The sequence below is a fragment of the Chelonoidis abingdonii genome, chromosome 3, assembly GCF_003597395.2.
Source record: "Chelonoidis abingdonii isolate Lonesome George chromosome 3, CheloAbing_2.0, whole genome shotgun sequence".
Classification (NCBI taxonomy): Eukaryota; Metazoa; Chordata; order Testudines; family Testudinidae; genus Chelonoidis; species Chelonoidis abingdonii.
Window position 1 is genome coordinate 64428673 of NC_133771.1, and position 26910 is coordinate 64455582.

General features: G+C 40.0%; 1 protein-coding gene and 1 long non-coding RNA gene across 8 annotated transcripts in view; one reads left to right on the forward strand and one right to left on the reverse strand.

Annotated features, from left to right (window-relative positions):
* Positions 1 to 6: 6 nt before the first annotated feature.
* LOC116833396 (uncharacterized) lies at positions 7 to 16537 on the forward strand. Of its 4 annotated transcripts, XR_012655504.1 has the most exons (4): positions 7 to 376; positions 603 to 2525; positions 6706 to 6802; positions 8458 to 9355. It is a non-coding gene; the product is annotated as an uncharacterized LOC116833396 (long non-coding RNA). The 4 variants fall into 4 exon arrangements; XR_004375668.2 differs by lacking the exon at positions 8458 to 9355 and adding an exon at positions 15238 to 16537 and having other exon boundaries at positions 7 to 2525; XR_004375662.2 differs by lacking the exon at positions 8458 to 9355 and adding an exon at positions 10141 to 10469 and having other exon boundaries at positions 7 to 2525.
* Positions 16538 to 21249: 4712 nt separating this feature from the next.
* The window catches only part of HMGN3 (high mobility group nucleosomal binding domain 3), a 33270-nt gene continuing 27609 nt past the window's right edge, over positions 21250 to 26910 (reverse strand). Inside the window, exons 4-7 of one of the 4 annotated variants that reach the window (XR_012655503.1) lie at positions 26053 to 26100; positions 23117 to 23230; positions 22812 to 22997; positions 21250 to 22584 (exon numbers count right to left, since the gene is read on the reverse strand). Coding sequence is in view for 3 of the 4 variants with exons in the window: in XM_075063814.1 (XP_074919915.1) it covers positions 22571 to 22584; positions 22898 to 22997; positions 23117 to 23230; positions 26053 to 26100 (276 nt within the window). In the remaining variant the exon portion in view is untranslated. The remainder of the gene's footprint in view (positions 22585 to 22811; positions 22998 to 23116; positions 23231 to 26052; positions 26101 to 26910) is intronic. The other 3 variants (XM_075063815.1, XM_075063814.1, XM_075063816.1) reach the window with 3 other exon arrangements.

A 26910-nucleotide genomic window follows, 5' to 3' on the forward strand; every position in this document is an offset into this window, starting at 1 on the left:
CCAGAGAGGCGGGAGCGCGGCGCAGGTACGAGCAGGCCGGCCGGCTGGCGGAGAAGATGTCGGAGCAGCAGAGACGGGGTGGGCGGGGAGCTTGGCTGAAAGGCGCTTTCTCTGTGAGGGCTGGGAGGAGGAGGGGAGGCCGCAGCGGAGGGATACGACGTACGCGGGGGGAGGGGACAGGCTGTTCGCAGCGGGCAGCGCTGGAAGTTACCAGTGTCAGGCTAGTCGGCAAATGAAGTAAAAATGCCCCGCGGGAGCCGTGGCCGCGCCAGCGAGGCGGGCTCGGCAGCCCCCCGGGGCCACGGACTGTCGGGCGCGGGGCGCCTCTGTCACGATTCTCTCACGGGGGCGAAGTTTGCGGATTTCGCGGCTGTCTGTAAGTTGCCGCGCCCGGTGTGTATGTGCCAGGGGCAGTGCCAGTCCGGCGTGACCCTGTGCGAGGTCCTGCTCGGGGCTGGCTCGTCTTGCTTTTGGGGAAACAATAATGCCCCGGTCTGTAAAGCTGAGCAAACCCCTGTGCAGCTTTCTTTGGGTGCTGCCTCGCTGGGAGCCGGGGGAAAGGCTCGTAGATCTGGCTTTTTTTTACTTAATGCGCCTTTTAGGAGTTATTACTGCTGCTGGCGCATCATACACACTGGATCAATGAATCTTCAGGTTTCTAGGAATATTTGCAAGAGGAGGAATACTGTGAAGCTGAGGACATGCGAAAGATGGTGATACTTGCAACCTAGGGCTGAACTGGAGGTAATTTATGGGTGGATCAATAACATGCGAAGGTTCTTGAAAGATTATTAGTAGCAAGCGTGATTTGCGATTAAATAATTTAAATTGTGTATTTATCTTCCATTAACTTTAAGTACTGATTATACCTCAGATGAGAAGATTTGTTCATCGTTACTTACTGCTGAGAGTCAGGCACAAAAACAAAGCTAATATCTGCCCTTGGTCAAACTGACCTCTATAAAATACTGTGTTTTCTATCAGATTTGAATAAATGATAAATAATGATCGGCCTTTATGATCGGTCATGCAGCTATGCTTTTCGGATCGAGTTTGGGCCTTATAAAAATTAACACAGTTGTAGACAATGAAAATGAAATTCAGCAGCAATGGATGTAAACAAGGAAAATGAACATTTCTGAAACACACTGATTAATGTTACCCCTCAGAAAGCACATTTGGAATTAAAAGGATATAAAAATTAGGGAAAAAGTCATTTGTAATCAGAGAACTTGGAGCTTTTAAAAATGTCGAATTAAACCATATTTCTGTCAAACTGATACAAGGGGCTTTAGAGGTGGAGTTTTATATGTCAGTCTCCAAGGCCCACAAGCCAAGCCTTTGGAAGCCTAGAATCTTGCCTAGCCCCTGCTGCTGTGTGCTTAATGTGGTGAGAAGGCTTGTTGTAACCACCCTTTCTTTAGCTTTGTTATATGAATATCTGTGAGAGAAAAGAAGTTAATGTCACATTCTCTGTGAAAATATAATATATAAAAATACTTAAATGGGCAACTGAGCATCTATTCTACTTATTATTGGTTATCTGGGTTTATCATGTCCTAAAAGTACTAAAATTGTAACCTGTATATTATTGTAAAGTATAATTATGAAGTAAGCTAGTAATTCTTTATTATATATTTACTTCTCTACATATTGAAATAAAGGTATTGTAACAGGCCTGATCAGTTTTTCTGTAACTCCGGTCATCTGTTTTCTTCCAAATAACTGTATCTCCCTTTTACCATTTTCCTAGGACAGTAACTGGCCTACATTTTAACCTCTGTCTCTTAAAAAATGCTTCCAATAATTGTCATGATGGTGTAATCATTTACTATCAAATTTTTTTAATAGTTTTTCTTTTTTAGAAATGCAAAATATATATTGTAATTCTAACTGTAAGTAGTGTTAACAACAAAGGATTACATGAGTAATGTGATTAACATTTTCTAATTATTACATGATGTCTGTATATAGTGAAGTTTACCTTGTGTATGATAATTGCTGTACCTATATGTCAGGTATGTTAATACTTGAATTCTGAGAGAGTTTTTATGATGATGGAAGGAAAACTATGTTCCTGTTTTTGACAACTTATGTAATAACTTTTCTGATGCAGTTCAGAGAACCAAAATTTTCTTATTGCTATTATCAAAATCCCAAGGATTCAATCTGATAAACACAAGATCCATTTGTGCTATTGCATTTTAAAATTCTTATTGCAGATGCAGTAAGATAAACGGGGGGAAAAGATTAGTTGGGTTGGCTTTATTTTTTTTAACACATGTAAATCACACTTCATGAGAAGATCTGGAATTATTTCTGTTTGCTGATGCATGTTGGAATGAGTTTTAAGAAATCCTGCTGTGGTAATAAACATTCCATTAACTTATTTTCAAGGATAATTTTGCAGTGCATTCTCCTTGAACTCACTGAGATTTTTTTTTTATTTTCTATGCAGGAAAAAAGATCCCTATCTCTGAATTTTCACACTGGCTTACTTGCAAAATAAAAAGGACTATTTCAAAGTATGTTCTTGTCAACTTACATTATCCTTGATCAAAAATTATTTTAGTTCTGCTATGTCATTCAGATTCTGTGCTGCTTTAGAAGGGGTTTCTCTTTTGAGGTCTGAATTAAAAAAAAAGTCATGGAATGATTTTTGCCTTTTCAAATTGAGATTATTTTACTTTAATAACAATCTCACAATTTGATTACTTTAATATGATTAGTAATGTGATGGACTTAAGCACGTCAGAGCTTGTTATACCCACATACTATATCTTTTTGAAGATGTAAACTGTAGCTGGTAGTACTCATTTTTCTTGTTTGTTTTTTTTAAGGAATTACTGTTTTCATCAAGAAAATAGTAGTTTAAAAGCAGGAGTAAAGTTTATATATGTTACACTATAATTTTGTTAATTGCAAAATCCATACATCAGTTATGGTCTGAGCCCTTGAGCCTCAATTTTTGTGTGTGCAACTTCACTAGTGTAACTTTCAAGGGGTGAATGCTCAACACCTTCTGAAAATTACATTCTTGTAATGTGGGTACCCAAACTCACTAGTCACTTTGAAAATATTGGCATATTTTAGGACCTCTTGTTCCCGTCAGCATTTTTTTACGTATGTCTTTATGTGATGCAGTTTCAGCATGAGTTTTAGCTATATTGATGTAGCGGAATTTTTTTATTTTTTTTTTTACTCCACTCCACACTTCATAGCTGTACTAACTCTCATTCAGGTTTAACTTAATACAACTGTGGATCACAGGAAATTATCAAACATTTTGGTGGCTGCAGTTTATTTTATTTTTGTGTCAATGTGATTTCTATTTTTGTGACATCTAATCTGCAGCTTTATTTTTCTGTGATAAACATTTTCCTTAGAAATGGGGTTCATAAATTAACAAATGACATATGAAATTGTCTAAATTTTTTTTTATAGAAAAATTATTTTAAGCACCAAACTCTGCTTGCTAGGAGACATTAACTTAAGTCTTAAGCTTCCTAAATTTGTCGTCTTTTTTTATCAGAAGCTTCATTCATTAATTTCTTACTCCTGAAACAAACCATTATCTTATTTATTGTATTTTAACAATTCGAAAGAGTGAAATGTAGGTATATTTTTTACAGCACTAGTTTGAATAAATTCTACCTGACAAATGTTGTTTTAACAATATATAAAGTGATAAAATAATTTCATGTCAAAGTGCTAAAAGCCATTTGTTCACACTTGAGGTCATTAATCATTTATTTTTGCACTCTCTAAATTATCGTAATTAGTTGACCATTAAGGTATACATTTGTTCTCCAAGTTCCTGGCAAGTATGTGTTATGCCAATACCAGATTTTAAATACTTAACTATTTGAACACCTATTTATGTGCTCTACTTATGTTCCTTTAATCATTCTACTCTCTCCCACCACATGCCTTTTTCTTCCCTTTCATAGCAACACTTACTATAAGGAAGCATTCTATCACATCTTTCACTCTCTCTCCTCTCCCCTGCTGGTAGGAGTTAGCTCCTGCAGCTGCAGGCTTGCATTACACAAACCGCCAACAATACTGCCTAAAACTAGTTTAATAAACACAATATATAATGGGCTGAGTTTTGACAAATTTATTTCTACACATTATCTATTATCTCAGAGTAAAGTGAAGTCTAGAGCGATGAAAATTGATTACCCTGTAAAAATATAAAAAAATAAAATGCATCACTAGTCAACCCATTATATCATAGGTATATGGATGAGTCACAAAGTTTTAGGTTTGAATCAAACTCAGCCAGTCACTTGGGAGACCTTCTTAGTTCATCTTTAGATTTACACATGAATTGTACCTATTACATTTTTGGCTTCACTATTAAATCTTTGCTCATTCTCATTCATATAAACTTTCCTAGTCAAGAAAAATTAAGACTTGGAGCTATTTAATTCCCTCAGAATAAAGGACTAATGCTGTTTTATTTAAGCTTCATGTGTGATTCATGTAATTTGTCATTCAGTTTCATAAAAGATCTTCAGTTTAGTTTACTGGATCAGCTTGACAGTAAGACTTTGTATGTTGAATACATTCCCTAATTGTCCAAAAGATTTAACTGCTATGCTTTATTGTTCGCTGCTGCACTATTCTTTGCAGACAAGCTTGGATATCTGCCATATTCAATTTCACATCCATTTAATGCCACCAAGGTTACTTTACAACATAATACAAATTTGTAAATTTTAACCATTTAAAGGTTTTTTAATAGTGTTGCTCTGATAACTTATGTACACCATATATTCTAGAGCAGAGCTACTTTAATGAGAAGTGTAGCAGAAGAAAACCTGTTTACTATATTGTTCTATAAATTGAGTTACTTTTTTTAAAAGGATTGCTTTTAGAAACCTTTTCCAAAGCATCTTCTCTTATATCTTCAAGTAAGCAAGCGACCCTTTTAGTGTAATACGTTAATGCAAGTTTTGATGAGTGAAAAAAGATCTCAAATAAACATTTAATAAAAATATTTTAATACTCTAAAGTGGCAATTTTTTACTTTAAAGTTGATAGTTACTTTAAGATCAATACCAAATTTAAATAGAACACCATATTTTAATATAATATATTTATTAGTTGTAATGATTACTTGTCCAGCCTGTTCTCCAAGCTCCAGTCCAGACTTGCATGTAATTAAGTTCAAGGGGCATTCCTGACTTGACATTTTACATTTGAGATTTAGAATAACAATATTAGCCCTTTTAAAAAATGCAGCTTTTTTTTAAAACATAACTTTAGGATCATTTGTTTCACTTTAGTGTTCTGAGACACAATGTAACTTTTTCTAGTCACTTTTATCTCTAAAGTGCTTTCAAACAGTTACACAAATGTCTACGTAAGAATCATTTAATCATTATTCATGTGCAACTACTTCAGGATTGAAACAATTGTCAATCAGCACATAATACTAGTATTGCCAACTCCAAACATTAAATCATGAACAGGCCCCAAAAAGTCATGAGATTTTGTAAAAAATTGGAGTTCTTTATGTTTGCATTCTTGTTTGAACCTTTAGCATACATTAGGTTACATTATCAAGCTTTTATCCACAAACATGAAGACTAGAAGTTGGTTTGTTTGTTTTTTTAAATGTGCGGATCTCAGCTTTCAATCACTTGTCTTCCAGAAATTGGGCTATAACTAAGACATTGCATAAATTAGCAATACAGCTACATAACAAATACAAGTCAAAGAGGAATTATTTCAAAATTCAAGGAGATTTTACCCAAATTGAAATTTGTACGAGACATCAAGAGTGACATCCTTACTCTTATAAAAGGGCTGTGGGATTGTGGGATCCTCATTGATCAAATTATCCAGAACTTTAATTTTATGTCTCAAATCAAAGATGGACTCCCAAGCACCACAGTCACCAGTAGCAGAATTTTGGGGTATCTGTTTAATACAACAGAGAGACGAGACCTCCCCAATGAATGGCAATAATATTTTGTACAATATCAGATCTTCCTCATTCAAATACTGACCAGGCCTGACTTGACTTATTATGCAAGACATTTTTTCTGCTGGTGCATGAGGCACTATGGCTGTAGGAAATATTTACTGTTCATTGCCAATACTGCAGAGGACTGCTTGGATCTAAATCAGTGATATTCAGACTGAGGCTTGGGAGCTGCAAGTGGCTCTTTAATGTATCTCCTGCTGCTCTTTGCAGCACATATTAAAACACTGTGTGATTTAATTATTAACTAACTAATCTAGCTATTAACCAATCAGGATGATTTTACTATGTTATTAACCAATTATAGAATATTTGGTGTGTTATTTTGCTGTAAGAATATTATGTATATAAATAAAATAGTAAGTGAAACAATAAATTCACACTACGGTGGTTCTTTTGGGTAATTTTGATTGCTAATTTGGCTCCTGAACCACTGAGGTCTGAATATCACTGATCTAAATAGTTGATTGTTATGACATGTTTTAAAAAAATGACTGAATACTTATTTCATAGTAGGTTAACAGAACCTAATTTTTAAGACAAAACTACTGTGTCCCTTTTATATTCAACATTTATGGGTCTTCTGTCTGCCAAATACATCAACAGTAGAGCTGGTCAGAAAATGGTAGAAGTTTTTCATGAAAAATATCAACGTTTTGACTAACTTTAATTGCTAACAGTTCTTACTGACGTGCAATTTGTGTACACAGAGTTCAAGAAAAGCTAAAAACCAACTGGATACCCAAGAGGGCCAGTATTTCCACTCACAGAACACAGGACTAGCTGTTCTGCCTTTAGTGAGAGGAGGTAGGTGCACCTGTTCTGAAAAACAATGGAAGTCTTGCTTGCGGACTAATTTTTTACTCTTTTAATTTGTGCTCTGAGTTGCCTAAATGTGGAACATAGACCATTTGGCAATTGCATTTTGGCTTTAACTATGATTTAGTGAGGTAGGGAGATGTAGGGGAGAAGACACAAAAAGGCAGAAAACCAGCTAAAGGCAAAGATAAGCCCCACCACTGCCAAAGCAAACTGCAGTACAAGGTGAATTTCCATTTTAAAGGGCTTTGCAAATAAACAGACCCCCAAATTCAGAATGACATCATCTGTCAAAAGACTTCTGGTAAGTATCTGAGCCTTGGAATATTTCATCCATACCAAAGTTATCATCAATATCTTTTGATATAACAGAGTTTCCAACTGAAGTTCTAAAATTTTTGTTTCTGGCTGTTGGGAATGAAATACATCTTCAATCAGATAATTAACCTTATGGGCTAGATTTGTAAAGATATTTAGGTCCTTTATGTGAAATCAATGAGTTAGGTGCCTAGCTGTTTTTTTTGTAAATTCCATTAGGCAACTAAATAATGTTAAAAATCTGGCCCAATGTTGTTACCTATTTCAAATTCCTGTTTGGTACTAACAGTCAGATTACAGAGGCCATTCCAGTCTCAGCAGAGCATTGTTTATTTATAGCCATATCCCTCTTCCTCTCTGGTTAAAAAGCACCTCAAGAGAAAGGCACGGTACCCTGTGAGCAATCAGATAGTGGGAAGGCTTTCCTACTTCTTGTCAAGCCCTCCACACAGTCTAGAAAGTATGTCCTTAGTTCAAACGCAGCCTTATCCTGCTCATCGTTATCCCCTGAAAGTGTTAAGATAACGATACAGGAGGATCAAAGAAAGTCAGAGGCATATACGTTTTTCTTATTGCTTGTTCCTTTTGTGGAATAGAAGGCATTCACCACCTCCTGTGGAGATATCTGATCACTGAGCCTTGACAAACTTTTTCCAGTTCTTTTTTTTCAAACAGTATTAAAAAAAAAAAAAAAAAGTGGTAGACATTCTAAAAATCAGACTTATTCAGCTAAGTAAACCCAGACAAAAGTACTTCAATCAAGTTCTAAAAGGGGCCTTATTATAGCATCTTACCTCTTTGTGATGGCTGTGGCTCCTGACTCAGTTTTCTCTTCTTACAGGTATGTTAATGTAGTTTAGCTCTGTGATGAATCCAACAAAGTGCTTTCATTCTGGGGTAACAAGAGTTCTAAGGAAAACTTGAAGTTCAAATTAAAATTCCAGTACTACTACTCTCTCTTTTCTTGGGTTATGGTCCTTCCAAGAGGGTCTGCCAGTCTAAACTAATTTTTGTAAGCAAGTCCTATAGAACAAAAGCGTAACAAAAGTTCGAAACGTCACCTCTCAGTGTAGGGTTCACCACTGGTGGTCCTGAAAGTCTTTTAACTAAAAGAAAGGTTACTTAACTTCAGTAACTAGTTCAAGATGTTGTCCATATTTATTCCATTCTTGGTGTGCACGCGCCCTATGCACACGCCCTATTCTTTTGAATAGCAGTGTTTGTTGGGCCACTCAGGCACTCAGTGTCCTCATCCTCCTGTAACAAGGACATAAAAAGGGTGAAACAGGGCCAGCTGCTGCCACTCAGTTTCTTTCCCATCACAGAATCCAGATGTTACATATCGGACTTCATGGTAGCAGAGAGGGTGTATCATGGAATATATATGGACAACACCTCAGAAGACCTGCAGTTAGTTTAAGGTAAGTAACTTTTCTTTCTTCTTTGAGTGCTTGTCCATATATATTTATTTCATTCTACTCTTGGCTTTTGGTGACTCGCAAGCAGTAACTTAAATTAAGGCGGTGAATGCTAAGAGTCTACTTAAAGACTGCAGCACTGCTCTGCTAAAAGCAGCAGTGTATATTGATGATTCTACTAGAGGATAACGCTTAGTAAATGTGTGGACTGAACCCCAAATAACTACCCTGCAGATGTCTGAAATTGGTATGCTTTGCAAGGAAACTGAAGACTGCCTGGGCCCTAGTGGCAGGAGCCCTAATATGAGCTAGGGGGATGTAAACTATCTAGGTCATAACAATCCCTAATACATCTGACATCCATTTGGATGGTATGATTCACTCAGCAAATAATACAATTTTGGATCTTCACAAATAAATAGATATAATCCTGCGAACATCTATAGTGCAGCCTGTTATATTAATTTAGATGTAATATATGGGACCAAGCTCCAACATTAAACAGGGTTGAGGTTGGTATACAGAGATGTCAGCCTGCTTAGTACCATGGCACAAATACCATTAAAAATCCTTTTAACATTTTATTAAAAGGAAACCGAGAAGAAGGAAAAACAATTAAAGCATTTGCAATGTAAAGTATTAAGTAAGGCTTTCATTTTAATGTTTTTTGTTCTCTTCACCCGGAGAGTGTTTTAGAAGGAAAAACTACCCTTGTGTGAGTCTCTTAGGTGGTATTAAAGATGGTAATAACTGTCCTTTTTCTCTGGTATTAGGAAATAATTGGAATAAAAACCTTTTCCCACAACCTACAGAGGAACCTCTTCTGTGGCTCGGAGGGAACAGAAGTGACTCTGTCTTTTTATGCAGCCGTCATGACAGGGACTGGCATAGTCTGACCTGTAGAGAATAAGACTCTCCAAAATCCAGAATTTGAAATTATTAGGTTCCATGACACAGAATACATCCCTCAGCCCCATATTTGGCCAGCAAAGAAAGTACAAGCCACTAGACAATCTAAAGTTTAGATTACGTGACCAGCGTAAACGGCCTCTAAAACAGTACTAATCCTATTGTTCAAGAAATGGGGCAGTCTCTTGCTAGATCTATTTACAATTATCAAGAATGCAACAAATCCTCGGTTTTGCTCCGAAGCAAAGATTGTTATGAATCCAATCACAGATGCATTGTTGTTAGACTGAAGCAAATATGTTTTTAGGCTTTTCCACTGGTGGTCAGAAACATAGGTGCCAGCTTCAGCCCTGGAGCACCGATGGAAAAAAATTAGTGGGTGCTTAGCACCACCAACAGCCAGCTCCCTCCCAGTGCCTCCCACCCACTGCAATCAGCTGTTCCAAGGTGTGCAGGAGGTGTTGGGGGAAGGAGGAGGAGAGGGACTGGAGGAGGTGGGAAGAGGTAGGGCAGAGGTGGAGGCTCAGCTGAAGGGGGCGGGGCTTGGAAGGGAACGGGAAGTTGAGCACCCCTGAGGCCCGGAGGAAGCCAGCACCCGTGGTCAGAAATACATGACAAGATAGAGCTCAGGTTATATTAATTGATTAATACTGATACATGGCTTTCTTAACTTTCTCACAGGAACTTCTTTATTTTCCACCACTGTCCTACCCCTGTTGACTTTCAAAAATGGTTTCATTCTTCATTCCAATCCAGAATCGTTCTATCTCAAGGTTTCAGCCAGAGGACTTTGACTAACTGTTCCCTGACCTGTTCTGCAGAAGTACAGAAATCATGTTATAATCTAGGAAGTAGCTATATTCAGTTTTTTTCAGAGGTGGATGAGGTTCTATATTGTGAGCCAATAAGTATCTCCACACTTTGCCTTCATAGCATCCATCTTGGACTGGTTACTCAAAAACTTTCAGCCTCTCTTTGCCTTCCATCAGGTGCCTGTCTTCAATCATTCCACTGCCTGTCTTCAATCATTCCACTGCCACAATCTTCCTCAGAGGACTTGCGAGTGTATTCCACTGATTTGTGAGCTTCAAGGAAGACCAGGTCATTGCAGAAAACCTGTATAAATTCTTTGCATCCATCTTCCCTGCAGAGGAGATGAGGGAGGTTCCCATACCTGAGCCATTCTTTTTAGGAGACAAATCTGAGGAACTGTCCCAGACTGAGGTATCTTTAGAGGAGGTTTGGGAACAAATTGATAAATTAAACAGTAATAAGTCACCAGAATGAGAGGGTATTGACCAAAGAGTTCTGAAGGAACTCAAATATGAAATTGCAGAATTACTAACTGTGGTATGTAACCTATCACTTAAATCAGCCTCTGTACCACATGACTGGAGGATAGCTAATGTAACACTGATTTTTAAAGAAGGCTCCAGAGGCGATCCTGGCAATTACAGGCTGGCAAGCCTAACTTCAGTACCAGGCAAATTGGTTGATACTATAGTAAAGAACAGAATTATCAGACTCATAGATGAACACAATATGTTAGGGAAAAGTCAAGAAGGCTTTTTTGAAGTGGGAAGTCATGCCTCACCAATCTACTAGAATTCTTTGAGAGGGTCAACAAACATGTGGGCAAGGGTGAGCCAGTGTATATATAATGTACTTGGACTTTCAGAAAACTTTTGACCAGATCCCTCACCAAAGGCTCTTAAGCAAAATAGGCAGTCATGGGATAAGAGGAAAGGTTCTCAAATTGATCAGTAACTGGTTAAAAGATAGGAAGCAAGACTGACCATTTATTCTGACCTGTTTTCACAATGAAATAGCATGGTCCCCCAAGGATCTGTATTGGCACCTCTGCAGTTCAAATTACTCAAATGATCTGGAAAAGGAGGTAAACAGAGGTGGCAAAGTTTGTAGACTATACTAAGTTACTCAAGATAGTTAAGTCCAAAGCAAACTATAAAGTGTTGCAAAGGGATCTCAGAAAACTGGGTGTCTCAGCAACAAATTGGCAGATGAAATTCACTGTTGATAAATACAAAGTAATGGCATCGTGTTTTCCAATGTGCAACTATACATACAAAATGATTGAGTCTAAATTAGCTGTTACCACTCAAGAAAGAGATCTTAGAGTCATTGTGGACAGTTCTCCAGAAACATGCAGCAGCAATCAAAAAAGCTAACCATGTTAGGAACCATTAGGAAAGGGACAGATAATAAGACAATAAACATTTTGCCACTATGTAAATCTATAGTATGCCCACACGTTGAACATTGCATGCAGTTCTAGTTGCCCCATCTAAAAAAAATGATATATTAGAATTGGAAAAGGTACAGAGAAGGGTAACAAAAAGGTTTAGGAGTATGGAACAGCTTCCATATGAGGAGAGATTAAAAAGATTGGGACTGTTCATCTTGGAAAAGAGATTAATCATGAATGGTGTGGAGAAAGTGAATAAGGAAGAGTTATTTACCCCTTCACATAACACAAAAACCAGGGGTCACCTGATAAAATTAATAGGTGGCAGGTTTAAAACACCACAATATGAAGTACTTCACACAATGAACCCCTCTTTCTGTCTCCACCCTGAAACCCACACCCCCAGCCCAAAGTCCATACCCCTTTCCACACCCCTGGTTTGAGGGCTCTGTCTGGGAGTGCAGGCTCTGGGGTGGGACAAAGGATAAGGGGTTTTGGGTGCAGGAGGGGGATCAGGCATTGGGACGTGGGAGGAGGTCAAGGGTGCAGGCTCCGAGCAGCACTTAGGTGAAGCAGTGCCATGTCCCCCTTCCAGCGCCTATGTGGAGGCATGCTGTCAGCCAGGTAGCTCTGCGCACTTCCCCATCCACAGATGCCAGCCCTGCCATTCCCATTGGCCACGGTTCCCGGCCAGTGGGAGCTGCAGAGCTGGCACTTGGGACGGGACAGCATGCAGGGGTCGCTGGCTGCCCCTACACAGAGGAGCCATAGGGAGACATGCTGCTGCTTCTGGGAGCCACACAAGACCCCATCCCCTCTCCCCAGCAGGAACTTGAGGACCAGATTAAAAGGTCTGATGGGCCGGATGCGGCCTGTGGACCGTAGATTGCCCACCCTTGGTTTACATGTTACTCTCTCCATTTGTATTTAACTCCTATGCTCAGACTGGAGAGCAGTACAGTAGTCTAAGTGGAACACCTTAGTCTTCTTTTTAGGCAGTGTACTTCACATTACATTTCCACATGTGAGAATATGCAGGGGCTCGTGTCCAAGATGAAAGGTTACTTGCCAGTAAATGTAATTCTTTTTAATGGATTATCTGTACACTTTCACCCTAATTTATTTTCTCTTCAGAATTCTTCTTCTCCTCTAGTTCTGAGGTGTAGCAGCTGGAACTGATGCAGTTGGGTCCATATAACCCTTTTATGGGTTTATCTCCAAATACTCCATGCTGAGAAACTACACTCAATATCAAATAGCTGTATTTACTATGCAGTTCATCTTCAATGTTGGGGTCATAATTAAGGCTACATTTTAATCATGAGTATTTTTAGTAAAAGTCATGGACAGATCACGGGCAGTAAATAAAATGTCAGCGCCCATGACCTGTCCATCTCTTCTACTATATACCCCTAACTAAAACTTGGGCTGTGAGGCCACGGGTGTTCTGGAGGGGTAGTCCGGGGGCACTGCGGGTGCTTGGCGGGGTGGCCCCGGCTCCCCACTGGTTCTGGGGAGAGTTGGTGTGCTGGCAGGCTCCCTATCCTGCTCCAAGTGTCCCTGCAGCTCCTAGGGGGAGGGGAGGCCGGGGGCTTTCCCCGCTGCCCTTGTCACGAGGTCCAGCTCCACAGCTCCCATTGGCCAGAAACCACAGCCAATGGAAGCTGCAGGGGCAGCACCTGCAAGCACAGGCAGTGCACAGAGGCCCCTAGCCCCTCCATCTAGGAGCTGCAGGGACATGCTGGCTGCTTCTAGGGAAACCCTCCCAGGTAAGTGCCACCCCGCACTCCAGCCCTGAATCCCCTCCCACACCCAAGTGCCCCCAAAGTCATGGAAACCATGACTTCCATGACAGACATGCAGCCTTAGTCATAATTAATTGATTTGATTTTGACTGTGAGGTGCACCTCTTTAGGGGAGCATGGAGAAACATTTGGGAGGAGCATGGAGGAATGTTTGGGAGGGAGTATGGCAGGGCCTAGGCCAGCCCCACTCCACTCCCAGCTCTGCTCTGGCCCCACCTCCAGCTGCGACTACAGCTCCCAGCCCCATCCCCAGCTGCAGCCCTGGGCCTAGCCTTGGCCCGTGGCTGCTGGCCCCAACCCTTGGCTCTGCTCCTGGACCCACTCCCAGCTTCAGTCCCAGCCTTAGCCCCTGACTCCAGCCCTGGCCCCATTACGTGTCTGTGCCCCCACCCCTCCAGGAAGCACGGCCTGCCGCTGATCACAGCTCTTGTCTGCAGATGAAGTAAAAGGGTGAGGGAAGAGCAATGTGAAAAGCTTGGGGACCACTGTTATATAAGATAATGTCATATTTCAGAAAAATACTTCCTCCAAAACAAAAATTAAAAGACGTTTCAGTATTAAGAATGGAGTTACAAAAATCACATCTCAGTACTGTCTTCTGTATTATGGTGGACAGGGTAGTGAAAGAGTAGTTATACAAACACCTTAACAGTTAAGTTCAGAGTAATTTAACCAACATTAAAAGCATCCCTCAGGGCCTCTCTTACAGATAAACAAATGCAGAAAATCCTCAAATTAGGGGATTTTTATTATAGGAACTATCTGTAAATTTCTAAACTTCCTAAAATGAGACAAAATAAAAAGTTACCTGTGAATATGAAAGAACATGTTGATAGACCACATAGTGTATACATATCAAAATCAGATCTCGGAATACTGCTGTAAAGTTGCAACTAACTAAAATAGCACACCTGAAAGAGGTGTGTTTCCTAAGAGTCCAAATCCACTGATGTAGACGTCTTCAAAACAATTCAAACCCTATCCTGTGGAGAAAACTTTTCTGCCAAGTTGATTCCTTATCTTGGCAGAATATAAAATTGCTGCTCGATTTTCCTCCAGGAAAGCATTCTTAGTTTTCTCCACAGGATAGGGTCACAGCTCCATGTGCAATATTAACAGGGATGAATGAAACTTGTGAAATTTGACATTTTAAGTCCCTTGAACTGTATTTTCGGGTTTCAGTAAAAGTGGTTTCAGTTCACAAATCAGTGCCCCTTCTCCCCACTTTATAATTTTAAGCCATCTTCCCCACTGATTCTGTGATGTTTTAAATGTAATCAACAAACCAGAAATGGCCGACCTGTGGCTCCGGAGCCGCATGCAGCTCTTCAGAGGTTATTATGTGACTGGAGGAGCTACAGATGCTAACTTTCCAGTGTGCCAGGGATGGGGGGTGCTCACTGCTCAACCCTCTGCTCTGCCCCGCCCCAGGCCCTGCTCCCACTCCACTTCTTCCCCCAAGGCCCCTGCCCCCAAACCTGCCATGCCCCCACTCCGCCCCCTCCTCCACAGAGCCTCCTGCACATGCGAAACAGAAAAAGGAGGTGCTGAGTGGCGGGGCTGCCAGCGGATAAATTCTGACTCTTCAGGCTCAGGTTGGCCACCCCTGCAATAAACTAAAGCTGAACCTGGTTATATTAGGGATACAAGACCACCTCCTAACCCCAAAAGACCTAAACACTCACGTGTATTCATGTACTTTATTTTTCCAGTATGAAGTCTCTTCCCACTTCTGGTGTTTCACTTCTCTCTTCCTCCCCCTATTAGACTTTCTCCGCACAGCTGCCAAAGACAATGGTGGCTGTCAGATTTTCAAATCTGTGACACTTGAGTGCAAAGTTGAGGAAAACAAGTTTGTCCATCATCAATTTTCACTGTTGTAAAGCAAGGGCATAAGTCTTCCACCAGTTGTCCCAGTGATGTATTGGTCTTGCCAGTCCAGGAGAAATGTTTGGGAACTGCTGGTGCTGTCATTAGAAGAGTTGAGCATCCAGAGTTGCCTTTTGCTCCCACAGGCAATAAGGGACAGGTGAGAAATGACAGCACAAATGAGATACGATTAGGAAAACTCAAGGAAGCTAGCTTGCTTTTGCTGCACAAGGGTCCTGCTCTCTCCTAGTTCCCCACAATGAGTCTCATTTTGAAGTTAGTTATCTCCCCCCTTTTCTGTTTCACAATATTGTCAGGCCTCTAACGTAGTGAGGATTTAAGATATAATAAATTTGAGGTTCTTTTGGCTTTTGAGTCATTAGGATTCACATTTTCAAGCTTTTCTCCATAAGCACAAGGACTAGGATTTTTTTCAAATGAAAGCTGAAATTCTCATGTAATTGCAAGACTACAGGAACCGGGACTTTTAAGAATACTACCAAATATCACTGAAGTTGGCAACATAGGTTTCAACACAATGTTTGAAACTGCTGGTTTATTTTTGAGGAGGGACTAACTTGGTAAAGCAAAAGATGGAAGAGCAATGGAAAAAGGAAGGTTGGGGTAATTAGCCTTGCTGAAAGAATAAAAAATCTTGTGTAATTGCAGAGCCAACAAGACACTTAGAACCATAGGTGGTCTGGTTCAAAGCTAACGTCTTGGTGTTCACTCACCTCTTCTCCAAAGAGGATTTCAATCTGTCACGGAAATGTTATAGCTCACTTTGATCTCTTCATCAAAAGACATATACGTCTACTAGCACTATCATCCATTCGTCTCTCACTGAGACGGCCATCTTCTTGCTAAACAATTAGCTTAACTACATGTGAAGAATTTTGTGTGCCTGTTTCATGAATTTTTTACTTTTGTATTTAAGGGCAAAACCACTTTAAGGATATACTTTAATTTCTATTGTACACATTATGAACTTCACACTCAGCTTTTAGTACGTTGCACTTACTAGTTTTCTGAAACACCTTTCCCCCGCTCCAAATGTATATCTTTTCACTTGTTACTACTTTAAAATTATATTTATCCTTTCTAGCCTAAATTCAGTCAATAAGAACTTTGTTTTCATTACTGAAATCCTGTATCTATTGCAATTATGGTATCAACCTGTTGACTTTTAAACTTGGGAAAAAAACAAATAAATACAGCAATACTTGAAATATCCTACTTTCATTTATTTTTAAGGCCAGGAAGAACCATTAGTTCATCACATCTGATCTCCTGCATATCACGGACCAAAGATTTCACTCACTCACCTCTACTGAACCCAATTACTTGCGTGTGACTAAAGCATATCTTCCAGAACGGCATCCATTCTTGATCTGAAGACATCAAAGAGCGGAGAATCCACCACTTCCCTTGGTAGTTTGTTCAAATGGTTAACCACCGTCACAGCTCTCCCAATGCTGCAGGTACTCCATCACCCTGTGGGGATTAGCTTACAGCGCTGGGAGCCGCGCTCCCAGCACTGGGGCACTGTTTACACTGGCACTTTACAGTGCTGTAACTTGCTGCGCTCAGGGGGGTGTTTTTTTCACATCCCTGAGCGAGAAAGGTGCAGTGCTGTAAAGCGCCAGTGTAACCAAGGCCTCAGTATTTTTCTCCCCATGAAGAGGAGAGTCAAGTCACCTGTTGATCTTTCTGACAAGCTAAACAGATAGAGCTCTTCAAGTCCCTCCCTGCAAGACTTTTTCAAATAATGTTTGTGGCTATTGTCTGCAGCCTCTCCAATTTTTCATCATCCTTTGAAAAAATGTTGACACCAGAACGCTACATAATATTCCAGTATTGGTCTCACCAATCCCATAGACAGAGGTAAAAAAATCATCACCCTCTTTCTCCTTACTACTCCCCTGTTTATACAGAACTCGAATTTCACATCCCCAGTGGTTCCAAGGATGTAAAGCCTTGATGTTTCTCACTAGTGAGCTATTTCAGGTGAGTGAGTATGTGTATTAGCGCTAGAGGACTGTGATACATGATTGTATTCAGAGTCAAGGGAAGCAGAAAGACTGGTGCAGGGAATGGGCTAACTATCTCTATTATAAGAACCAGCCTGGTGCTTGGTAAATAAAGCCATAACTTGTATAAGCATTATTAGCGTAGATGAGAAAAGAGGAGAACTACAAAACAAAAATAGCAGTAAGTAGTTTCCCTTTTTATTTTGCATACATTTGATTTTTAATGTAACTTAGCTTTCATGACTACTGTAACAATCTTTAAAAGTAAACTTTAAAATGCAAAAAGCAAAACAAAGTTAACAGTAAAAGAAAAAAATATTTTGAAAATTAGGTGGTTTTAAAACTAATACAGATATGAGAAAAATCAGAACTCTTCTAGACCATTGCAAAAAGGAAATGACAATTTTAAAACATCATAAGGCTGTACAATAGAACAGATCTTTACAAATTCTAAATATATTGGTGATTAGTGCTTGAAGAGCCTTAAATGGCAGTAATAGGATTTTCAGTCTGAATCTCAAATTCAGTTGTAATCAATTAAACTGAATTGGCAGAGGGATAGAATAATATGGAAGGGACAATTTGATGAGAAGCAGAATTTTAAATAGATTGTAAGCACTGGATAAAAGTGTCTGCTTAGTAAAGAGTTATGACAACAGGAATTTAGTAATATATGAAAAAGTTTGACTTACAATAAATGATATAATATTGTTAAATTAATATATGATAAAACCATCATGAATGCAACAGTTAGATTGAGAAATCTACATTTTATGTTGAAAGTTCAACCTTAACTCAGCTCTGTGTGTTTATGCCTTAAAACATGGCCTCTTTATAATATAAAGGATTTGTGAAATATAATACAGTAACTCCTTACTTAACATCCTCCCGCTTAACATTGTTTCAAAGTTATGTTGCTGCTCCATTAGGGAACATAATAATAATAATAAAATAATAATTGGAGATATACCAATCTTCTAGAACTGGAAAGGACCTTGAAAGATCATTGAGTCCAGCCCCCTGTCTTCACTAGCAGGACCAAGTACTGATTTTTGCCCCAGATCCCTAAATGGCCCCTTCAAGGACTGAACTAACAACCCTGGGTTTAGCAGGCAAATGCTCAAACCATTGAGCTTTCCCTCCCTGTTTAAAGTTGTGCAATGCTCCCTTATAATATTGTTTGGCTGCCTGCTCTATCCACTGCTTGTAAGATTCTGTGGAGGAGCAGCGACTTTACAAGGGAGCATTGCACAAGTTCCTCTTCTCCGCCTCCTCCCCCTTCCTCCCAGCGCTTCTCACAGCGCCAAACAGCTGTTTGGCAGCGCTTAGGACTTTCTGTGAGAGGGAAGGAGGGGGAGGAGCAGGGACATTGAGTGCTCTGGAGAGGAGGTGGAGTGGGAGGTGAGAAGAAGTGGGCCTGGAGTGGAGCAGGGATGGGAAGAGGCAGGCCTAGAGCATCCCCCAGCAAAGTCGGCACCTGTTCTTCTCAGGGGAAGCTGCTGCTGCGCAAGGTGCTTCTTAGCGTCCTTGCCTGCAGCAGGCTGTGCCTGTGTGGGGTAAGCCAGGGCACTTCCCAACCACAGTACAGCACAGTACTGTACAGTATATAATGCCTTTCATCTGCCCCCCAAAAAATTTTTCTTGGAACCTAACCCCCCGCATTTACATTATATTTTATGGGAAAACTGGATTAATTTAACATTGTTTCACTTAAAGTTGCATTTTTCAGGAACATAACTACAATGTTAAGTGAGGAGTTACTGTCTCTAAAATAAACTGAAGGTTTTATGTAACCTGCCATACAATAAGTACCTGCAGTCCTCCAATTTGGCTTTATTTTGAAATCAGTGACAGCTACTGAACAAGTCACATTTGAAGAGAATCTGTTTAATAGTTTTACGTATTTTAAACCTCACTTACTTTGAATCAGTTTAAAAGACTACTTGTAAATATGTTTAAGCTTGATAACTAAGCTTTAAAACTACTGAGCTAATGTTCTTCAAAAAAAATTAGCTTGCCATGAATTCTAAGGCACCTGGCACCTTTAAGTTAGAATTTTATAGCTAAAGCAATTTCAGAAATAGCTCCAGATTACCTGGAGGTGGTCTGCAGATCACCAACTGACTACAGACCACAGTTTTAAAGCACTTGTTTGGTTACAGGCATGGAAAGTGCCAGCATTTTGAGAGTTAAAAAGAAGTGTCCCTTAAAATCCCATAGAGTGCTTTGAAAATTTTACGCAAGGGGTGTCAGCGACTGGAGATGGGGGGGGGGGGGGGGGGGGGGGGGGGGAACAGAAAACACCACATACATTTCTCACTTTTTCTGAAAATCAGAAATCTTAAGTGGATAAACAGGAATTTTAGGAATCTAGAATTTTATGGAAATTCTTCTGAATGGGTTTTTCTGGGAAAATGGATGGTCTTATTGTTAAGGCACCATACTGGGAGTTAGGAGATCAGGGTTCAAAGCCCAACTCTGCCACAGACTTGCAGTGTGACACTGGCCAAGTCACTTAATCTCTATCATCTCAGTTACCACCTATAAAATGGGGGTAAGGCTACCTTTCTAACCCATGGCAGTGAGGAAAGCATAAATTCATTAATGTTTGGGAGTGACTCAGAAATTATGTTTCAGAGTAGTAGCCATGTTAGTCTGTATCCACAAAAAGAATAGGAGTACTTTTGGCACCTTAGAGACTTAACAAATTTATTGTAGCATAAGCTTTCGTGGGCTACAGCTCACTTCATCGGACACATATAGTGGAAAATACAGAGGGAAGATATATATACACACAGGGAACATGAAACAATGGGTGTTACCATGCACATTATAAGGAGAGTGATCAGTTAAGGTGAGCTGTTGTCAGCAGGAGAGGAAAAATAACTGTTTGTAGTATTAATGAAAATGGCCCATTTCCAGCACCTGGATGGGGCATTACACAAAGTGAAACGATTTCCCCATGCTTATCTCCCCCCCATTTTAAAAACCTTATTTACTGTACATACAACAATAGTTAGTTATATATTAGACTTATAGAAACAGCCCTTCTAAAAACATTAAAATGTATTACTGGCATGCGAAACCTTAAATTAGAGTGAATAAATGAAGACTCGGCACACCACTTCTGAAAGGTTGCCAACCCCTGATTATATATATCTTCCTTCTGTATTTTTCACTACATGCATCCAATGAAGTGAGCTGTAGCCCACGGAAGTTTATGTTACAATAAATTTGTTAGTCTCTAAAGTGCCAAAAGTACTCCTATTCAGATATTATGGTGATGGGGGTGCCATATGTATTTAGATTGATAGACCCACCTCAACAGGGCCTGTCTTTAGCAAGCAAATCAAAGTGTTGTGCAGGAATCAATCTATGAAGAGGAATAACCGCTTCCCTTCTAATTGGATCATCATCTTTATTGTGTCCCCTTCCATCACTACCCTTATTCTCAACCTATTTCCAAAACTGTAAATTCTTTTTTAAGACGGTAAGCTCCTTGGTGTTGAGACAGGAAGTCCTTACGCTATTGCACAGGGCCAAATCAGAATAGAAACACCGATCCTGATGGTGTCAAGTGTCAGAGGGGTAGCCTTGTTAGTCTGGATCTGTAAAAGTAGCAAAGAATCCTGTGGCACCTTATAGACTAACAGACGTTTTGGAGCATGAGCTTTCGTGGGTGAATACCCACTTCTTCGGATGCATGATCCTGATGGTGGTGTCGGGTGCTACTATTATATAAATGTAATATATCAGAGAAGCTGAATAGAAAATGTACTGAAGTGGAGGGAGAGGGAGGGAGAGAGGTTTTCTAAAAAAATTAACATCAGGCTACTGCAGATGACAACTTGCTTTCTAAATAGTAAAGACAACACTAAGGTCAAGCAATACAGTCATTTATTTATTGACTGAAACAAACAAAAGTATCCCCAGACATAATGGCCACCACTTCAGCAATACAAATAAAATGTTACTGAACAGGGAACATTTCTTTCTTACCTTCCCACCCCCACAAACAATAGAAATACTAAAGTTCCAGAAGAGGATAAAGAGAAAACTATCAAAGGCGCTTATAATGAGCTGAAGAGCTGTAATATATAGGTACTAAAGATCATTAGCTAATTTACCACCACCACAAGTCCCTCAAAAATACTTTAATTGTTCCATCTCTACCACATACCAAGTATAGTGCTGTTTAACAGCAATTGCAGTAAATTTACAACTGTCCTCTGCTGAAGCAGAACAGCTATTACTATTTTATGTTAAATTTGGGGCAGTAGATAGAAACAAATGTAATAAGCTGCAGAAATTAAAAACTCCTATATTAGAGGGGGGGGAGGAGGGGGAGGGAGAGAGGAAGCAAAGCTGCTCCTGAATGCCTTTCAGTTACTGTACATTTGCTTCAATCAAGCAATTCATTCTGTCTTGGTATCTCACTGCATGTTATACTGGTACAGTAAAACAAAATCTGTTCAATTGTGATAGTAAATACGAATACAGTGGTTCCTATTGAGAAGGCTATTAATATGTGGACCATTGAAAATCTTGACCTGTTACTCATATGTGGACATTTAAATATGTTTGATTATCTGAGACCAGCAAAAAGCATCAAACGTAGTGCATGCAGAACACAATAGTTGCTAAACCATTTAGTCTTCCACACAATAGTTAAAAAAATGAGTCAGGCATTCCTCAGATTTAGAGAAAACATTAGGAGGCTGTAGATTTGCAGGCAAGGAGACCTTTTATTTTAATCCATTAATAGAACCCAAAATAGTCAGCAAGTGGCCACATCTATCCATGTTTCATTAAAATCACATAAACCCTAAGTACAAAAGCACCACTGATTATTGCTCTAGAAAAACTGCATGAAAAATTCAAATACACACAGTAAAAACCATCACCATATGCATGAGACTTAATTTCTTAAAGCAAGTGTATGGAATGCTTATCCAATTTGACACACATCTTCCAACACTAAATTGATATTTATATTACTTGGCAGCAATGGGAATTTCTAAGAGCATGGTTATGAGAAGGGATATGTTCCTATACAGTTTAGTATGTCAACTATCATCGTCCTAAAAAAATTAGCATTTACAAAATACTTGATAAAAATATCTTTTAAAAGTTGTCCAAGAGGTACATAAAATCAACCCAAAATTTTCATGACAATTCATTCGCTCTTGTCACCTACAGATTCAGTTCTCTGTGCCTGTGAAGGAGAAGGGAAAAAAAAAAACCAATTATTATAAAAAGTTACTGCTCCACGTGTAAAAAAGTCCCCACACTAGCACCTTCTCCTTTGATGCATTATTTGCAACTGCTCAGTTTCAAACTATTTCAGTATTATGTTTACAGACATAACAGGTACACACACACACACACACACACAGTCTTCATTTATTGATCCCTGCTTTTCAAAAGCTATAGAAGCCTTACCTGCCAGCTTCCATTGTTCATAATGAAAAGCACCACACTACTATCTGTTTCTATTCACTGCACACATGCAGAATGCTCTACCGTACCCTTAACTTTCACTGTTTCAATCTGCCCTTTTACTGACAGTGTGCTGGGTGGGGCACCTCTGGATGTTGAAACACTAACAGTTGAGCGAGAGATGCGAATCTGCAATAACATTATGGGCAATAAAAAGAAACATTATGAACATGCTATCAATGGCTGAAAGATTGAATAATTTTTAAAAAACACTGATTCAATCAGTGGGAGGTCTGTGTGGAAAGTACCTCTTCAGCTTTATTTTCACCATTTTCAGATGGTGTAGTACCTTCCTTTGCAGCTGCTTGTTTTTCATCCTTCTTTCCTTTAGCACCTTTGTTAGCCTTTGTTCCAGGTTCCTTCTGATAGAGAATCAAAAACATGGAGAGAGTGTGCATTAGAAGTTGTTGGATACTTGTTACTATCTATGAACTATCTACTGTATGAGTAAGTTGTGTGTGACAAATTAGTACAAAATGTCAGCTACCTCTCTAAAGATGATCTGGAATGCTTTACCCACAAGTGCCAAAGCTGAGGGTTCTAAAGCTCTCCTGCAACTGCTGCCAACACAAGCAAAATTTAACTGAGACTCTATTGTTTCTCTTAATTTTCAGGGATTTAAAAAATTATTGCTCTAGGAGAATAAGAAAACAGTCCATACATCATGCAAAAACAAACCAGGATGGACATAAATATCAGAACAAGTATTGTCTATCAAAGTTTTATACAGTCAAGCACATTAATTGGACCAGAATCACAGCTGAAGTGATGGCACAGCACTTTTGAATTCAACGGAAATGCACCAACTTACACTGGCTGAGGAACTAGCCCACTTGTGTTTTAAGGATATTAGGTTGCTTTAGTAACATCCTTATTATATTAGAAAAAAAAATTAAGTAATTTTTGCTATTTTAGGCTTGCATGTTTCTCTTTGGAAAGAACACCCCAGATGGTAGGGGAAGTAGAAGTGGATGGCAACCTAGGCAGCAGTGACCATAAGACGGTTGAGTTCAGGATCCTCACAAAAGGGAAAAAGGAGAATAGCAAAAATATGGACCCTGGACTTCAGAAAAGCAGACTTTGACTCCCTTAGGGAACTAATGGGCAGGATCCCCTGGGACACTAATATGAGGGGGAAAAGGAGTCCAGGAGAGCAGGCTGTATTTTAAAGAAGCCTTATTTAGGGCACAGGATCAAACCATCCCAATGTGCAGAAAGAATAGCAAATATGCGGGGGACCAGCTTGGCTTAACAGTGAAATCTTCGGTGAGCTTAAACTCAAAAAGGAAGCTTACAAGAAGTGGAAATTTGGACAGACGACTAGGAAGGAGTATAAAAATATTGCTAGAGCATGCAGGGACGTAATCAGGAAGGCCAAAGCACAACTGGAGTTGCAGCTAGCAAGGGATGTGAAAGGTAACAAGATGGGGTTCTACACGTATGTTAGAAACAAGAAGGAGGTCAGAGAAAGCATGGGACCCTTACTGAATGAGAGAGGCCACCTAGTGACAGATAATGTGGAAAAAGCTGAAGTACTGAATACTTTTTTTGTCTTGGTCTTCAGAGACAAGGTCAGCTCCCACTGCGTGCACTGGGCAACAGTTATGGGGAGGAGGTGAGCAGCTTCTCAGGTGGTGAAAGAACAGGTTAAGGACGATTTAGAAAGCTGGACATGCACAGTCATGGGTACAGATCTAATGCATCACGGGTGCTGAGGGGTTGGCTGTTGGCCATTATCTTTGAAATTTGTGGCCATCAGGGAAGTCCCAGATGACTGGAAAAAGGCAATATTAGTTCCCATATTAAAAAAGGGAAGAAAGAGATCCCGGGGAACTATAGACGATCAGCCTCACTTCAGTCCCCAGCAAAATCATGGAACAGGTCCTCCAAGGAATCCATTTTGAAGCACTTGGAGGAGAGGGAAGGTGATCAGCAGGAACAGTCAACATGATTCACCAAGGGCAAGTCATGCCTGACCAACCTGATTGCCTTCTATGATGAGATAACTGAGCTCTGTCTATAAGGGGAAAACTGGAATGGGTTACCTAGGGAGGTGGTGGAATCTCCATCCTTAGAGGTTTTTAAGGCCCAGCTTGACAAAGCCCTGGCTGGGATGATTTAGTTAGTGTTGGTCCTGCTTTGAGCCGGTTTGTTCACCTGCCATGTCTGCTGGCTTGGCTGATCACGGCTCCCACTGGCCGTGGTTCACCATCCCAGGCCAATGGGGGCTGCGGGAAGCGGTGCGGGCTGAGGCATGTGCTGGCTGCTGCTTCCTGCCCCACCCCCCCCGCCATCGGCCTGGGACAGCGAACCGTGGCCAGTGGGAGCCACCATGGGCCAAACCCGCGGATACAGCATGTAAACAAATCAGCCCAGCCTGCCAGGGTGCTTACCCTGGTGAGCCGTGTGCCAAAGGTTGCCGATCCCTGTTCTAATACTTGTCAATCAGAAATATACACTGGGGAGGGCTAAAACAGTTCTCCCCAAACATGCTTTTTCTGGTACAACAATTGTTATTATTTTGCATCTTCCTTGGGCCCCAATAAATCTGTTTTCTGAAGTACATTTCTAGAACTTCTCTTAATAGTGTCTGAAACCACTAACCTATGTACCATAGAATTTTTATTTTGACTGTATTTGGCCTAGAAAGTCAACACCACCTCATTTAGCCATATCTTTAATTCTACCTTTATTTGTAATCAGCATCCTTGGCAATAGCTGCATTTTCATAAGAAAAATATGCATAAGACAAAAGCGTCTCACTAAGGGGTGGAGTACTGTCCATTTAGTCAAGCAGGGAGGGCAGTGCTGAAAAAGCTGACACACTAGCGTGGGAAATGCTAGGTCTCAGGTTGGTAGCAGAGCCACCTTGATCAACCCTGCAAGTGCAGGAAAGGTGAGCTCCATCTCTGGGGAAGGAAAAGATGTTGCTACAGTGAATAGCTCTGCTTAGGAAGCAAAAGTATGGGGATGACAGACCATGCATTGCAGGCAGACAGCAATACATTTAAATTGGGACCGAAGAGTGAAAGAGAGAGAGTGTTTTGCTTTTAAAGATAAAACATGAAAAAAATGTGGATGCTTCAGAAGTTGTCCATGAACATTTGAAACAGTGAAATACGCAATGCAAAAACAAAAGTGCATGATTATTTGGTCATAGTGATTTAAATTACAGGAATTTTACCTTTGTGGTTTTCCTTGGTTTGGGTTCAGGTTTTGGTGGAGCAGGTTTCTATAAAACATTTCCAGTTATAAAATATATTAGATAATTCACTACCAGTGTCCTACCCCCACCTTTTCCTTGCTTCCTGGTGTGCACCTCTTAAAAGACCAGAAAAGTTTCATGTTCAGATATACCTCAACTGACACCACAGACTAAGCTAGCCTGTATCTATGGGCTCACCACATGCAGGAGTGAAAGTAATTTTGGAGTCATTTTAAGAGTCTAAGAGGGAGTTTGGTGCGAACCATTAACAGATGCCCACCCTCCCCTTTAGCCTCTCTGTAACAGAAAGCATGGACTATCTAATGTGACATTCCTAGAAGGTTCTTCTCCTCTATTCCTCCTGAAATGGGCTATTTATTAATTATTGTTTTTAATACACAAATGTCAAGCAAATGTACTGGAAAGAAAAAGGGAGATTTTCCCCTTCCCACTTGTCCTTCTACCCATATCTAACAAAGAAAAATAACCAAAAAAGTATCAAAAATATCAAATCCAGCCCTGCCACAGTGGCCCCCAGTCTTTCACAAAGGAAGATGCATCTTCACAACCAGCACCTGTTGACCTATCAGGAGATAGAACTTCCGGAAGTTCTAAGTCACACTTTGTGTGCAACAGGCATACCAGTGAAAGAAAAGAACACAGTTCTTTTTAGGAGACTGTGTCCCTTTGTTTGTATTAAAATAAACATCCTTCCCTCCATATAGCTTTAATGCTCTTCAAGAATAAATGAATCAAACAAAATATGACATCCTGTTTGTTTGGCATGAGAAAGCATGTGCCTAGGAAGGTGTACACCAACAGCTCTTAGGAATACTT